Genomic DNA, 14,710 nt, shown 5'->3' on the forward strand with positions numbered 1-14,710 from the left:
GAGAACTGTACTGACGGACCCAGGCACTACCTCCCCTGAGCTGCACAGACAGGGACCGGCTCCTCTGGGATGAGACAGGAACATAAGAATTGCCTGACTGGATCAGACTGGTGGCCCACCTCCAACAAAAGCTAGTACCAGACGCTTTAGAACAAGGTGAAGAAACACTATCATGGACATTTTTGGAATAACCTGACTACAGAGGAAGTTCCTTTTTAACTCTTGTCACTTAACACTACACTCCATCTGTTCTCAGTGGGGGCTGAGTGCTTTTGAAATCTGGCCCTTAGCACCTAGCTAATTGCCCTGAAGCCTGGGGGTTTATATCCCTTATAAAGACATTTTGTTCCTCTCTAACATACCTGTGGATCTTCTCATTATCCGTAGAAATAGCTAATCCTACTTTGAACCCTGTTAATTCTTGGCCTCAGTGACATCTGTGTCAATGAGCTCTGCAGGTTAATGATACACTGTGTTAAAAAATACATAGCCCAAGATTGCATTGGGTTCCTCTGCTATGCTGCACTGCAGTCCTGTAAGCTCTCATCCCTGGGTTAAGGAATCACAGGGCACCGTAGCAGAGTAAACCTCTCTATCCAAGGGAGGAAACCCCAGTGTCACCCAGCTTTACTAGGGGGGTCTTGGAGGACCAAGAGGGAGGTTTCAGAACATTGCACGTGCAATCTCCTCAGTCGCTCCCGGCTGGAAAACCCAGATGTTACAAATCCAGACCCCAAGAGCTCAGGCAGAGGACACTGCATGGACAGGATGCTCCTCCGTGCTCTGTAAAGAAAATGGACTTTTGCCAGAATAGAGTCTCTGCCCACTGCAGCATGTTGCAATCTCCTTGGATGGGTGGACAGAGTCACTCCTGAGTCAGTAATCTCTCCCCATCCATTGCTGAGCCCAGACCCGTGAGTTCCCATCATTCACTGAAACTTCCAAGACTTCCGCACTAAAAATAAAGGAAGAAGGGGCAATGGTGAACCCTGCAGCAGATGGGCATGAAGCGCAGCTCCCAGAGGCAGGTGTCCCCAGGGTGAAGCATCGGAGAGACAGACAGACACACATACACACATTACCACACCTCCATCTCCTTCAGCACAGGATGGTCTTCTATCCCGGGGAAGAGGACCCTCATGGCATAGGTGCGATAGTCCAGGAAGGGAATGCCAGCCCCGTCTAAGTCATTCGTCAGCTCGTGGATGTCTGTCTGCAGTTCGGCAAAGGCTGGGATGGAAAGAGCAGAGTTGTGTTAGGGGACTATGGGCCTGCAGGACGTCAATAGGGGAGGTCAGGCTGGGCCCTAGAGCTACCACACTGGTGCCAGCAAAAGATGATAAGAGCTCCACAGATCTAGAATAGTGGGGGCTGCCGTTTGTCCCTAGCACCGGTAATCAGAGGGCTCAAGGTAATTTACAGACATCAGTTATCTCAGTCTCATACCACCCTGTCAAGAGGGGCAGTACCCTTATCTCCATTTTACACAGGGCAATGCAGAAGCACAGAGAGGGGACATGACTTCCCCGGGGTCACACAGCAAATCAGTGGCAGAGCCGGGAATAGAACCCAGGAGTCCTGAAGCCTCAGCCTCTCGGTTCTAACCCCCTTTCTATGTGCACATATGTAAGAAACCTGTAGGCGGCTGTGAATGACAGGGCAGAGATGCTGGGCGAGAGAGAGGTTTAAACCACAAGAATATTCTCGTTTCATTCTGACCTAAATAATGTTAGAGAGAAAAGCCCAACACAAACCCAGCACTCTGGGGTAAGAACAGGCACAGCCTGAGCTCGTGCTAGACGGAGGGGGGGAAATGATGTCCTGCGCCTTTAATGGTACCCATGGGGGAAGGCTTTGGGGGTGGGGGGGGGGGAATCTCTAGCACTGTATAAGGGAAAGAGAAAAAAAAACAGAGAAATCAAATTAACAGCACTTTAAAGGGAGCTGGAAGCTAGGCAGAGGGTTGCAGGCTTGTCAGCCTGATGAGAAAAAACAAACGTCAGCTTGAAAGGCTCGCTATCTTATCTGTAACTAGAGGGACTAGAAAAGAGAAAAGGCAGGGAAGAGATTGCGCCTTTTAATTAAAAGCAGATCCTTTTATCTGCCAGCTGTGGAAGAGGAGACGAGATCCCCTCCACCCTCCCCTCTCTCTGTCACTATTGCCATCTACATGGATTTTTAGGGGTTTTTTCTTTTTTATTATCTCGTTTTAGGTGCCCGCTTCTCCCCCAGCCTCTGGGCTGGCTGCAGTTGGCAGGGTCACGGCCCCAGGCACTGGCTTGCGGCGATAATGGGCAATTAGGTTTTATCGGCAGGATCATAAGAGGCATTCTGTCCAATTTCGCAGCATCCCTCTGTCACATAATGAGAGACTCAAGGCCCTTTTCAGGCAGGTTTCTCTACCCTCTTTTGTCCTGTTTTAGACTTTAAAAACATAAAATCCGTAACCGAAAAAATAAATCCTACTAAAAATAAGTTAAGTTCCCCCCCTCCCCCCAACAAAGTCACTTTGCCTGCTCGGATCGCCGGTCCCAAGAGTGGCTTAGAGCAGGGGAAGGTCCCTGTAGATCAGGAGTTCGAGGCCCACAGCACTGGGACGAGAGGGCAGATTTAAAAGGCTGCTCTGTGTGTAGTGAGTTAGCACATGCCGTAGGTGAGCATGAAGCTTTGCAAGCAGACATGGTGTTTGCAGAGCAGGAGACTGGGGATATGAAAGAGAAGGGAGCAAGTAGGAAACACCTGTCCAGCAAAGACCCTTGTGCCATAAGACCAGGATGGTGCATTGCAACATACTGTGCTGTCACTGTGGTGAGACCATGCAGCACCCCTGTGTCATATACAGGGGGGTTCCTTGTCCCACGCTGGGACCAGACGCTGTTAACGGACACATCAAGAGCTAGAACAAGTTGTGGCACTCAGGATAGGGACCTGCAAATGCACACGCAGCACCCTATGGGAATGCAGAGGCAACCAGGGAAAGGACCTGACAACGCTGCAGAGGATGGGGGCTTTCAAGGGAGTCTCTATAGAAATGAGCCTGCCTGCCTGCATGTGAACATCAATACCCTGAACATCTGACCTGGGGATTCTGGCTGAGGGATCATGGATGTCCATGGTACCGCTACCTCCTTCAACAAACGGTAGGGTGTGAACAGAGAGTCTTGGAGCAAACACAAGAGGGGAAACCAACGACCCAGAGGGGGCAGAGCTGGCAAAGCAGGTGAAGGGGCTGACGGGTGGGGACAGGCTGAAGCTGGGAAGCCGTGGGGAGAGAAGCAGAGACTGACTCACCCTCTTTGCACTCCAAGGCCACGCGGGACTCCAGGTTGTCCATCTGCAGCTGCAGGCGTTTCAGGGTGCGGTCGGCGTCCCGGGACTTGCGCTTGTAGGCGATGAGGACGATGATGATGATGAGCAGGAGGAGGCCGCCTCCGCCGCCGATCCCGATGATAGCAGGCAGCGTCAGGAGGCTGTCTGAGTAGATCTGCAGCGTCCCCGGGGAGAACTCAAACCCTCCAGCCTTGATCTGAGCCGCATGGGAGGGAAAGAGCTTCACGTTAGTGCTAAGGGCTGGGGAGTGGCTCACCTCCCTGCTGAGAGGGCTCTGTGCCCCCTTCTTCCACCCACCTGCCACCCTACAGGCTGGGGGATGCTATACAAAGAGAACTGCAGAGCCCCCGGCCAACTCTCATATGCCCCAAAATGCATCTGGGGACAGGAGGGTTTGGCAGCTGGGTGAATCGGGGAGACTTCCCATTGGCATGGGGAAGAGGTCAAGAGTGGGTTTAGCTCGGAGTGTGTGGGTCAAGACGCCTCTCCTAACTGGGGCAGGTTGTGATCAGAAGGGTTTTGCCAGCTGGAAAGGGGCAGAGAGGGCCTGCCACCCCGACTGTCCCCCATGACATCCCCAGGAGCCAACTAGGGAAATGTGGTCTAGATGAAATGACTGTCAGGGGGGTGGACAATGGAGGTTGGAAAACCATACTCAGAATAGTTATCAGTGGTTCACTGTCACTGGGAGGGGTATCTAGTGGGGGCGACAGGAGTCTGTCCTGGGTCCAGTACTGTTCCATATTTTCATTAATGACTTGGATAATGAAGTGGAGAGTACGTGTATAAAAGCTGCAGATGACACCAAGTTGGGAGGGGTGAAAAAGGCTAATTTCATTCTGGGGTGAATTAACTGGAGTGTTGTATATAAGACACGGGAGGCGATTGTCCCACTCTACTCGGCCCTGGTGAGGCCTCAGCTGGAGTCCTTCCAGGCACCACACTTGAAGAAAGGTGTGGCTAAATTGGAGAGTCCAGAGGAGAGCAACAAAAATGATCAAAGGTTTAGAGAACCTGACCTGTGAGGAAAGGTTAAAAAAACTGGGCATGCTTAGTCCTGAGAAAAGCAGACTGAAGGGGGGACCTGATAACAGTCTTCACATATGTCAAGGGCTGTTATACAGAGGACTGTGATCAATTGTTCTGTGTTCACTGAGGGCAAGACAAGAAGAAGCTTAATCTGCAGCCAGGGAGATTTATGTTAGATATTGGGGGAAACGGTCTAACTCTAAGGGTAGTTAAGCTCTGGAATAGGCTTCCAGGGAGCCTATCCCTGTCGGGATGGCCAAGGTTTACTTAGTCCTGCCTCAGTGCAGTAGGCTGGACTAGATGACCACTTGAGGTTCATTCCAGCCCTACTTTCTATGATTCACGCTTTAAAGGGGGGTGGGGGGGAGAGCGACCCTCCCTTCCCCTTCCTTACGGGGGAGGAGGTGCATGCTGGAATGGGGTTCTCGGAAAGCAGGGAACCCCAGACCGCAGGATCTCTGTGTCCACACAAGCGGCATGCGTCCAAGGTGTGTAATAGGGAGGTCAGTTCATTATCATACCAGCCCGGACAGAGCCCAGTGAGCAAAGTGAACCCACACTTCCGAGGGCCATTGACACCAGAAGGTAGCTTGGAGGAGGCCGTGGAGCAGGCCACAGAGCAGGTGCGGGGGCTACAGTGCGAGGGGCTTGTCCGAGCGCATGCAGAGCTTTAATGGGATGCAGAAGACATGCTGGTGTGTTGTCAGCGCCTGTGAGGAGCAGGCAGCGAGTTTGATGTCTCATTCAGACAACATTACAATAACAGATGGGATGTAAAGTGAGTTCCCTGATGGATGAGGAGCCTGGGGGGATCGTTCTGGGTCCCTTTCAAATACACAAGGCTGCACTGAGACCCTGAGCGCTCCTGCTGCTGAGCTACACCCTGACAAAGAATCTTACTTAACGCTAAGCCAGGAGCTGGGGGAAGTGAGGGGGTGGGAACCCCTTGACTCAGTCTCCTGCGGCTGGTAGGGAAGGAACCGAGCTGGCAGGTCCAGCCAGGCCCACCCAGAATGCGGGTAACAATGGAGTTGTTGACTGGAGCACTCAGCCCCTCCGAACAGACTACTGGGGGTAGGGGACAGAGCACTAGGGAGGCAGGCAGCCGGGGGCTCCTCCCAGCAGATCTAAGCCCCTGCATGTGCACATAATCCAGTGTTGATGAGCTCTTACCCAGGGACCAGTGGCCAGCTGGCGCCAGGCAAGGGGCGAAAGGGGAAGGGCCCCTGCATGCTCTCCAATGTATGCCAGAAGGGGATTAAGCCCCTCTGTCTCCAGCCACTACCCCCCACTCAGTAAAAAGGGAGCCTAATGTCTCAGGCTGAACGTATACCGCTGGGCATACGATGGCATGTGGTCAGCCTGCACTGTTCCCAAAGCGACCATCGGTGAGCACCGTGCCAGGTCAGGTGCTTTGGAAGACCCCCAGGAAACAAGGATCTTCACAGAGCCCAGTGTCCTCGCCTGCAGAGGAACAGCACACCAGCAATGCACTCTGCTTAACAGGCTACTCTGTCCCTCACTGCGGCATGAGGGAGTGGCCCAGGAGAACTAGGCATGTTTAGGGTTACACCATCAACAGAAAGTTTCATTAGGTACGGCAGAGCCCCTAGCCGGAGGGGATTGGGGCAGTGGGGTTTAGCAGGGTGCCATGCAGGAGAGAGTGGAAGGGGGCATGGCAGGGCCCATTCATGAAAGGAGGATGGGGTACAACAGGGACGCATGCAGGACAGGACTGGAATTCAGCAGGGCCCCATGGAGGAGGGGAGTGAGGGCTGGGGTACGGCAGGGTGCTATGAAGGAGGGGGTTGGGGTCCAGCATGTCAGCCCATGCCCCACCCTCCACACACACACACGCGCACGCACACACTTGCTGTCAATGGCAGAGCTGTGCTTGGTAACTTGGACTGCTTTTACGACTGGACGCCACAAGGCAGGTTCCTGGTGCTGTGCACAGGCTGCTGCCCAGGGGTCTCCCCTGGGGTGTTGCTACAGACAGGGCTCCCAGCCGGGCGGGGCAATGCAGCTGTCATTGCCTCAGAACTCAGGTGGAACCCGACAAGGGTTGATAGACGATATCCCAGCTCTGCTTTGGAGCTGGAGGCTGTTTGTCTCGGGCCCCAGCCACATGAGGCTTGTTCGGCGGGAAGAACAAGTGCCCAGTGCATGGCATGGTGCAGTCCTGGCAGCACCTGCGAGGATGCCAGGGCCCAAAGAGGCCAGTCGGGGCGGTTAGCATTACCGTGACTTTGTGCTGTCCTGTGAGGTTTGGCGACTCGCACAAGAGCTGGGTCTCGGAGACCGTCAGGGCGCAGGGAGTGTCACCAATCAGCACTGTGTAGTTCAGCCGGGAGTTACCAGCAGCCGGCGGGAGCAGGTTCCGGCCCTTTAAGGGAACAAGGAGCGAGACCATTAGTTCTCCCGCAGCTGGATTCTCCCATCACCAAGCAAATTCTCTCCCTCAGCCTTCTAACCCCAGGGAGAGCAGGAGGCTGCAGGGATCTTTCCGCTCCCCCGTAGTCCCTGATACAAGTCCAACAAGAAGTGAAGGACGAGTGGGAATCTGAGCCAGGGAGACAAAGAAGATGCACCCAGAATGAGCCAAACCCCTGGGGCACGCTCCCTGATTGTAGTGCAGTTACCCCGGGGATGACTTTGTCCCTGAGCTCTGAGGGGAGGGATGCTGTGACGAACTGGGACTGTTCTTACTGGGGTGTGTGAATGCTGACAGGGGAGTGTGGCTAGGATAGTCTGCATCGGGGGATGGGAGTCTGCCCGAAGGCGAATACCTGAGCGTGTAACATGAGAACCCAGGAAGGGGTTGGAGGCCAGGTGACACCTTGGCCCGGGAAACTGAACAAAGCGTGTGGGAGGGGTCGCTGAAGGCAGAGTGTTGGAAGCTGGGTGGTGAGATGGCTGGGAGGCAGAGATTGCTCTGACCTCCCAAAGGGGCTGGGATGCCCTGGGACCCCCAGATGGACCTAACTGAGGGGGGGCCCTGTTGTCTGTGCCTGCAAGACCTGTCTTGGACTGTATTCCTGTCATCCAAATAAACCTTCTGCTTTACTGGCTGGCTGAGAGTCATGGTGAATCGCAGGAAGCCGGGGGTGCAGGGCCCTGAGTCCCCCAATACTCCGTGACAGATGCCCCTCCCACCCATGGAGACACAGGGTTAACCAGGGCATGCCCTCGTCTAAAACACTCCACATCCCTTCTGCAAGGCTCTAAGGTGCCACATACCCACTCGCCCCCTGGGGATAATTAAACCAGGGCTTCGTAACCTGGGGAGCGCCACCCCACCGGTGCCAAGGGGTCCCAACCACCCTGCCCTTCCCATACTGCTGAGGGGGAGGGAGACAGTTTGGAAAAGGTTGAGACTTCCATCTCCGTGGAACGCACTCCTTTGCCTACCTCCTGCAGCAGACCCCAACTTCATCAGCCTTTACCTATAGCCAGAAAATCCCACCTGTCCTGCAGGCAGAGGGTTTGTAAGGGCACAATGGGGTTCTATGGCTCTCCCACTGCTGGGCAGGGAATACCGCCCCTCCCCCACTTACCTGGCCGGCACAATCCATTTAACCCCCGAGAGACCAGCTGCCGGGCCAGCAGCTCTGACTCTGAACTGGTCCATTCCATCCCCGTTTGAGTTCTCTGACCTGCTGTACAGGTGCAGCTGGCCCAGGGTGGAAAAGCAAGCCAGAGATCTGGGGCTGCAATAGGGCAGCACAAGCGATGGGGGACAAGAGCTGTGGGGAGCTTACCTTGAGGATAAGGGGAGAGCTGGGCTTGAGCTCCAGCATGCCAGAGGGGCTGAGGGGCTCGAAGATGGGGTCCGGATAATAGACGAAGCTGGTGGTATTAACAATCAGCAGCGCCTGGACATTATCCATGACAAAGCCAATCTCATCTGGGCGGTCACCGATCTCTGGGGGGCTCCGGGATGGGTTGTCGATGGATGGAGCGTAGCACAGCATGGTGGTGTCGTTGTAGACAGTACAGTTCTACAGAGGGGACAAGGCACCAGGGCTGATCAGACAGTCTCCCATCATCTCAGGTTGTGATACCATCTGATCTCACAAGCTAAGTTGGCTCAAGAGTGGTCAGTCCCAGGAAGGGAGACCCCCTGCAAGAAGTAGTTGTGCTGAATCTGTCACGGGGCACTCTTCCCTCCGAATCACTCCCGAACCTAAGAGGTGCTGTGCTGTTGGAAGCCCTTCTTATAACGGAGACGCAAAACCAAAGTACTGAGCACTTGTGGCCATTCAAAATCCAGTGACATTTTGCACAACAGCTGGTGCTGGGCCACACCCCATCCATAATCCCACCTTCTCACTGCTCCCAAGTGACATGGGATATAAAGTGGAGCTCCTATATCTTCCCTCACCACTGCCTGTCGGCTCCCCCCGAACTGCCAGCGGGATACCGGATTCTTCTCCACTTCCTGTCCTAGACTTTAGTGTACTGTTGCTGTGCAAACCCCTCATGTTCCATCCCAGAACTGGCTGCATTTCAGTGCTGGGTCAGGAGACTCCTGTATGCCTGGGGCCTGATTTTCAGAGCGTGGATGTAAGGAGAGACCCTGCCAGGGACTGGAGCTTTGCTGTCCCCCCCTCGGTACCATTTCTGCTTCCAAAGCACAGCATCCAGTTCCCCACTCCTCTCCCTCTCTCCAGATCTCTAACCCCATCCAGTCACTTTCTCCCCCACCAGTGACAGACCTGTTTTGGCCCCTCCCCAGGTAAGACCCGGCTGGCTTGGTGCCTCTCTTCTAATGACTGAGACCGGCAAAGTCACAGGTACACAGGGGAGGTGGCAGGACGTGATTTTCACTGGTGTCCTGCATGGAAGCAAGGAGATAGGACTCCTTGCCCTCCCTCCCTAAACCAGGCACAGGGCCTCTCCAGACAGCTGGAGATCTACTTACGTTCTCCCTCTCAGCGCTGCCGTACTTGGCACGGATCCTGGGCTCTTTGATGGTGGCCAGGTTGGTGCCTATCACAGTCAGCAACGTCCCACCGCTAGGAGGCACAGAGAGGAAGGAGTTAGGAGAGGCTGCTCTGGCACAGGGCACCCAGGCATTGGTGAAGGTGGGCACATGCCATCGCTGCCTATCTTGGAACCTGTCCCAAGGGACTCACTTGTAATACTGGAATATGGGATCGTCCCTCCCAACTCCAGTCTGGAAACATCCCAGCAACCCATCAGCATGGACCAGGTTCTGCCATTGGGAACAATGTGCCCACCTCACTCATGGCGCCACGCCGGCTTCTGTCCACGCAGCAGGAACAGATGACTTCCACCTTCAGCCGCAGCAGCAGATCTGCCAGAGGCTTCCATTTGAAACAACATCGCCCCCGTGGACCACTCCCATAGTGCTTGCCCACTGCCACCTCCTGGCGAGCGGAGCACCGAGAGCATGGCACAGAGCCTGGCTGCTTTGGGCAAATTCTCTGCTGTGCCTGTCGGCTTCCTGCTGCTGGAAGGTGCTGGGTTTGCAGTCCTGGCAACTGCAGATCTCTGCAAGCTCACAGAGCAGTTACAGCAGGGCGTTGTAGGGCGAGCTTCCCTCCACCACAGACCTCTGGGATGTGTGGGGAGTTCAGTCTCCAGGGACCCACTCAAGCCTTGGCCTCTCTGCTGAGGTGCTGATTGGGGGTGGGTTCTGGAACATGTACACCTGCCTACCAAGGGGCGAGATCCTCCCACCCCATCTCAACACAGGTCCCCGAAGCGGCAGCAGCTTAGAACGTCCAGGGTACATTCCAACTGGCAACCTCCTCCCTTGGCCATCCAGTGAGACCCAGAGGAGTGTGGGGGTCAGAAATGGAAAAGCCCCACGAGAGCCCACCCAGGTATGCTCTGGGGGCCAGGACAGAACCTTCTCTGGGTCTTTGCTTTAAATGCCCCAGAGCAGCAGGGCTTCCCCCAAGGCTTTTTGGGGAGCCTATTTCACAGCCAGGCTCCAGGAGGGCCAATGGCATGTGCAGTTTAATCGAGTCCTTACCTTCTGCTCCAGCCAATTCAAGCCTTTTAACAGCACATGTAAACCCTTCAGAAATCCCCTGGTGGGAAATACTTTCATATTATTTGCTGCAGCCAAATGCCAGGCTGAAAGTCCTCTCCTCTTCTGCCCCCTGCCAGTCTAAGTCCTGCAATTCCAGGAGTGTGCTGACGCCAGGTACCACGCCGGGCACCCCTGGCTACTCCTGCTTTCCTCCCAGTGCTCTGGAGCATGTCCTGTAGCCAGCCCTCCAATGGCCTATGGTGGCAGTGCCCAGAGGTCCTGGTCGGGATGGGAGCCCAGGCCTGCTAGGCGTTGTACAGACATATCAGAGGCATGATCCCTGCTCTGAAGAGCTATGCTAGGGCCCCACCTCTCACGTATACTCAGCATATACTCACACCTGCTAGGGCCCACGGGTAACTCCTCCCCCGGTGAGCATGAGGACCCCTGCCCTCTGCAGATTTACCTGTTGATGCTCCACTCTGGGTCTATCTTCTGGATGGTGGGGTCCTCTGTGTAATTGTACTTGACCTCGGGGTTACTCAGCTCGGCCCGGTTGATGTTGATGAGGATGGGTGACCCGCCAGGGCTCTGGCCTGGTGGCGTCCGGCACCGGATCTCCCGAGCGTTTCTCCTGGGGACAAGGCAGAAGAGCCGTCAGATACCGAGGAGGCTCTGAGCATCTCTGGTTATGGGGAGGGGCAGGACAGCATCTCACTCTGGGCTGCACATTGAGCACCAGACTCTATTTGATGGTTACCAGCCCTCGCAGGCACCCTCCACCTCCTCCTACCCCAGAGGTGGGCACAGCACTCAGTGCTAGAGGCGGGACAGAAAACCACCAGCCCAGTTGTGCAGGTGCCGCAATTGTGTTGGAGAGCACCCCTTTGTCAGTTCAAAACACAACTTCACCCGCCAGCCACGGGACCTCTGGGCTGGGGAGTTTCTGGCAATCAGAGAGGGAGCCCTGTGGGGTATCCAGGACAGCCTCATCAATGCAACCCCTCCTCAGTTCTAGCCACGGCCTCCAGCCAGGGGATGGGGTGCACTTTGGAACCTGCCGACACCGCTCCTGGTCCCGCCAGCCTTGGGCAAGCCCAGCAGTGACAGCGCCCGAGGCACTGCCCTCTGTCTCTACCCATCTCCCCCCCTTCCCCCGGGGAAGTGCTGGTGAAATTGTCAGTTAACAGAGAGAAAAATAAAACAAAAGGCAGCAGGAGAAGCCAGCGCAACTCCCGAGCGTTCCCCATCGCGCGGCTGCTGCAAACAGCAGCGATTAGGGCTGATAACCAGTAATTACCGCAGGAAAATATTTAAAGAGCCGCTCCATTATCATCCCTAATCTAAAAATTATCCACTTCATGCCTCAGGGCTTTGTGATTTTAGAGACAAAATCCTCATTCTTTGGTCTCTTTCAGGAGCCTTGGAAATAGAAACGCCAGGATTTCGAGGGAGAAATTCCACAGGAACCAGGCAAAGGCACCTCACTCTAGAGCCCACACTCCACCCCTGTCATGGCTGTGGGTCCGCTCCCCATCCTCTCTGCACAGCCCAGGGATCATACCTGCCTCTCCAGCCCGCCCCAGCGATCCCGTCCATGGAACCCCTACCATGAAAAGACACACGGTCGTCCCCCGATGGTCACTGTGACATCACTGCCTGCGTTGAGGTGGTTGCCCTCAATGCTAATCCAGGTGCCCCCAGAGAGGGGACCCCGAGCCGGAGTCACGCGGTAGAAAGTGGGTGTCTGCCAAAGAAAAGCAACAAATCCGGCAATTCAAGCATGAGCAGTGAATGACAAAGTGCAGAGCCAGCGGCTGCACGAGTGGCCGATGGTGAAGGGGGCAGCTATTGGAGCAAGGTGTGCAGGAGGCGGGACGTAGCTGTCGGACAGCAACAATGCACTGAAGTTAAGGCCAGTGTCTAGAGGAATCCCATACCCAGCTGAAACTGCAGAGGAGATTTTAGAGCAGCAGAGCAGTTAGCCGAGATTTGACCAAGACACCCCAACTCTTGCCAAGAACCCCTGGGGATCTATAGTGACCAGCGGCAAGGAACCAGTTTTTTCTTTCCAGCTGAAAAACGGTGCTTCCAAGCAGCAAAGTGTCAACTCAGAGCAAGACGCATTGTGTCTGGAATCACCGGCTCTGCTTCCTGGAGTGTCTGGGTATTCCTAGGTCTCCCATCCAAGTCCAGAGCCAGCCCATCCCTACTTAACTTGGGAGAATTGACAAGGTTGTAAACCAAGGTGGGCTCCCTGTAGGCTTCAAACTGGGACCGTGTCCACCCCTCCTCCCCACTCCCCACAGATTTGTTTCTATGGGCTCCGGTGCCCCTGGGAGGGAGCGGGATTGGTAACTACAGGGCAAGGGGAGGCAGACATGCTGGGAGCCAGAGGGATAATACTGTATAACCTTACCACAAACGTGAAGCTTTTGGGGGATGTGGCCCTGTAGCTGGGGGAGCAGTCCCTGATGCACACCTCCACACGGGCATCGTGGGCTCGGCCTGAGCTGGCGTCTCCGATCTCACACACAATTCTAGGGGAAGCAGGAAAGGAGCTCTCAGTGCATTTGCCATGGCGGGGTTGCTCCGCCGAGCTACACATGGATGTCCTGGAGCAGAGGGGTTGGGGAGCCGAGGGCTGGCCTGGCTGGGCGTGCCTGTCTCCTGGAAGAGCAACTACCATGACGCTTGACTATAGGACCACCTCAGCCTTGCATTCTGATGGGCTGTTATGATTTACACCGCCTAGCCCATGGAGAAGTAGGAAGTTACAGCTCTCAGCAGTATGTGCTTGGAGGGGAAGGGAAGGGACAGTCCAGCACTGATCAGCTGTCAATGGAGTAGATCTCCTGGCACACGCTGAAGCCCCTGGCTGCCAAGGAGCTCCACATGAGCACAAGGACATGTGGAGATCTTCCCCAGAGAGCCCGTGTCCCCCCTCGCCTCTGTCCACAGCAAGCAGAGCCGCCCACTGCTCTCTCCGACTGTTCAGGTTAGTCCTTCACTGCCACCTAGCCCCGGGACAGGCCTGGGGGGCTCTTGGGACCAGAAGAGCTGTTCTCACCAGGAGACTGTGTCAGGGTTTAGATGCCCCAGGACTCAGGCAGGCCCATTTCCCTGATGACTTGCTGTGCTGGTGAACCAGTTATCGGAGTGAGCTAATGCACAACTTCCCTACTTAACTGCCCAGTCCAGCCCTGCTCCCAGCCAACTGCGAGGCTGGACGTGCTCAGACAGCAGCGGGTGTATGAGTTGGGTCGACAGCTCTCCGCTGACTGAGATCACAGCTCTAGGCTAGGAAGGCAGCAGGGGACACTAGGGCCAGTCTAGAACTGGCCAGCGTGGCCTGCAGGCTGGGTGGGTTTGCAGCTCCACAGGCGGTGTCAGAGCCACTTCTCTGCACTGGCTGGGCATGGGCTCTGCCCCTCGCTGCTCCAGCTCAGTGCCCCAGCATTAACACCAGCTCCCAGCAGCAAGGGTGAGCGCTCCCACTCAGAACACGTGAACCCCTCCAACCTGGAGTCTCCATTTCTGGCTAGCAGACCAGGGCACCCGACCGCCCCCTGCCAGTTGGGCACTTACTGCTCCGCGCTGATGTACTCGCTCTCGATGGGGATGCACATCACTTTGCCGACCCGCACTCCCATGCGCACATCCTCAAACTTCAGGCCCAGGTTCTCCCCAGTGATGGTCAGACGGGTCCCTCCCTGCCTGGGGCCCGTCTCCGGCGACAGCTGAGAGAGAGCAAAGCAAAGCTTGAATTGGAGGCAGCAAGAGGACAGGGAGAGGGCTCTCTGGACAAGGGTACGAAGGCAAGTGCTTTGGGCTATGATAAGGGCCCAGGGGTTCTTACTGCCCACACAAGGCAGAACAGCCCCCCACCCACCACCCACCCCCGAAAGCCCCACAGACAATAAGCTGCCTGGCACTCTGCCTCGGGTGGCGGAGCAGTGGAGTCAACCCTGTGATCCAAGGAATCTGGGTCTTTCATTACTGAGCCACCCCCTCTAACTCACAGGAACTCTGCACACGCCCACAAGCGCCTGCTGATGCATAAGCACGGACCGTCTGTAGGCCCAGCTGCAGGGACAGCCATGGCTGCACGGGGTGGAAGAGGTAGGCCTGCCAGGCCTTCTGGCAGATCACAAACACTCTAGAATCAGGACCACACCCTGGCCAGAGGACCAGCTCCACCACACTCCTGCTCCTGCCCCGCAGAGAGGCTGCTGCCCCAAAGACAATGGACGCTAACCCCTTCCCCACAGCCACCCAGGCCCCTCTCAACAAACAAAGCCTGAGCTGGTGCCAGCTGGGGAGAGAAGGGAGCCCCCGACTTCGAGA

The 14,710-nt window shown here is 55.8% G+C and overlaps 1 protein-coding gene across 5 annotated transcripts in view; it reads right to left on the bottom strand.

The window, feature by feature from the left end:
- PLXNA1 (plexin A1) overlaps positions 1-14,710 on the bottom strand; it is a 284,683-nt gene that overhangs the window by 57,948 nt on the left and 212,025 nt on the right. For all 5 annotated transcript variants that reach the window (XM_042849837.2, XM_005288414.5, XM_005288413.5 and 2 more), the window contains exons 13-21: positions 13,952-14,103; positions 12,783-12,903; positions 11,974-12,110; positions 10,830-10,997; positions 9,284-9,377; positions 8,121-8,360; positions 6,602-6,745; positions 3,292-3,526; positions 1,088-1,230 (exon numbers count right to left, since the gene is read on the bottom strand). In XM_042849837.2, the coding sequence (XP_042705771.2) occupies positions 1,088-1,230; positions 3,292-3,526; positions 6,602-6,745; positions 8,121-8,360; positions 9,284-9,377; positions 10,830-10,997; positions 11,974-12,110; positions 12,783-12,903; positions 13,952-14,103 (1,434 nt within the window). The remainder of the gene's footprint in view (positions 1-1,087; positions 1,231-3,291; positions 3,527-6,601; positions 6,746-8,120; positions 8,361-9,283; positions 9,378-10,829; positions 10,998-11,973; positions 12,111-12,782; positions 12,904-13,951; positions 14,104-14,710) is intronic.

This window comes from Chrysemys picta, chromosome 7 (assembly GCF_011386835.1).
Source record: "Chrysemys picta bellii isolate R12L10 chromosome 7, ASM1138683v2, whole genome shotgun sequence".
Taxonomy (NCBI): Eukaryota; Metazoa; Chordata; order Testudines; family Emydidae; genus Chrysemys; species Chrysemys picta.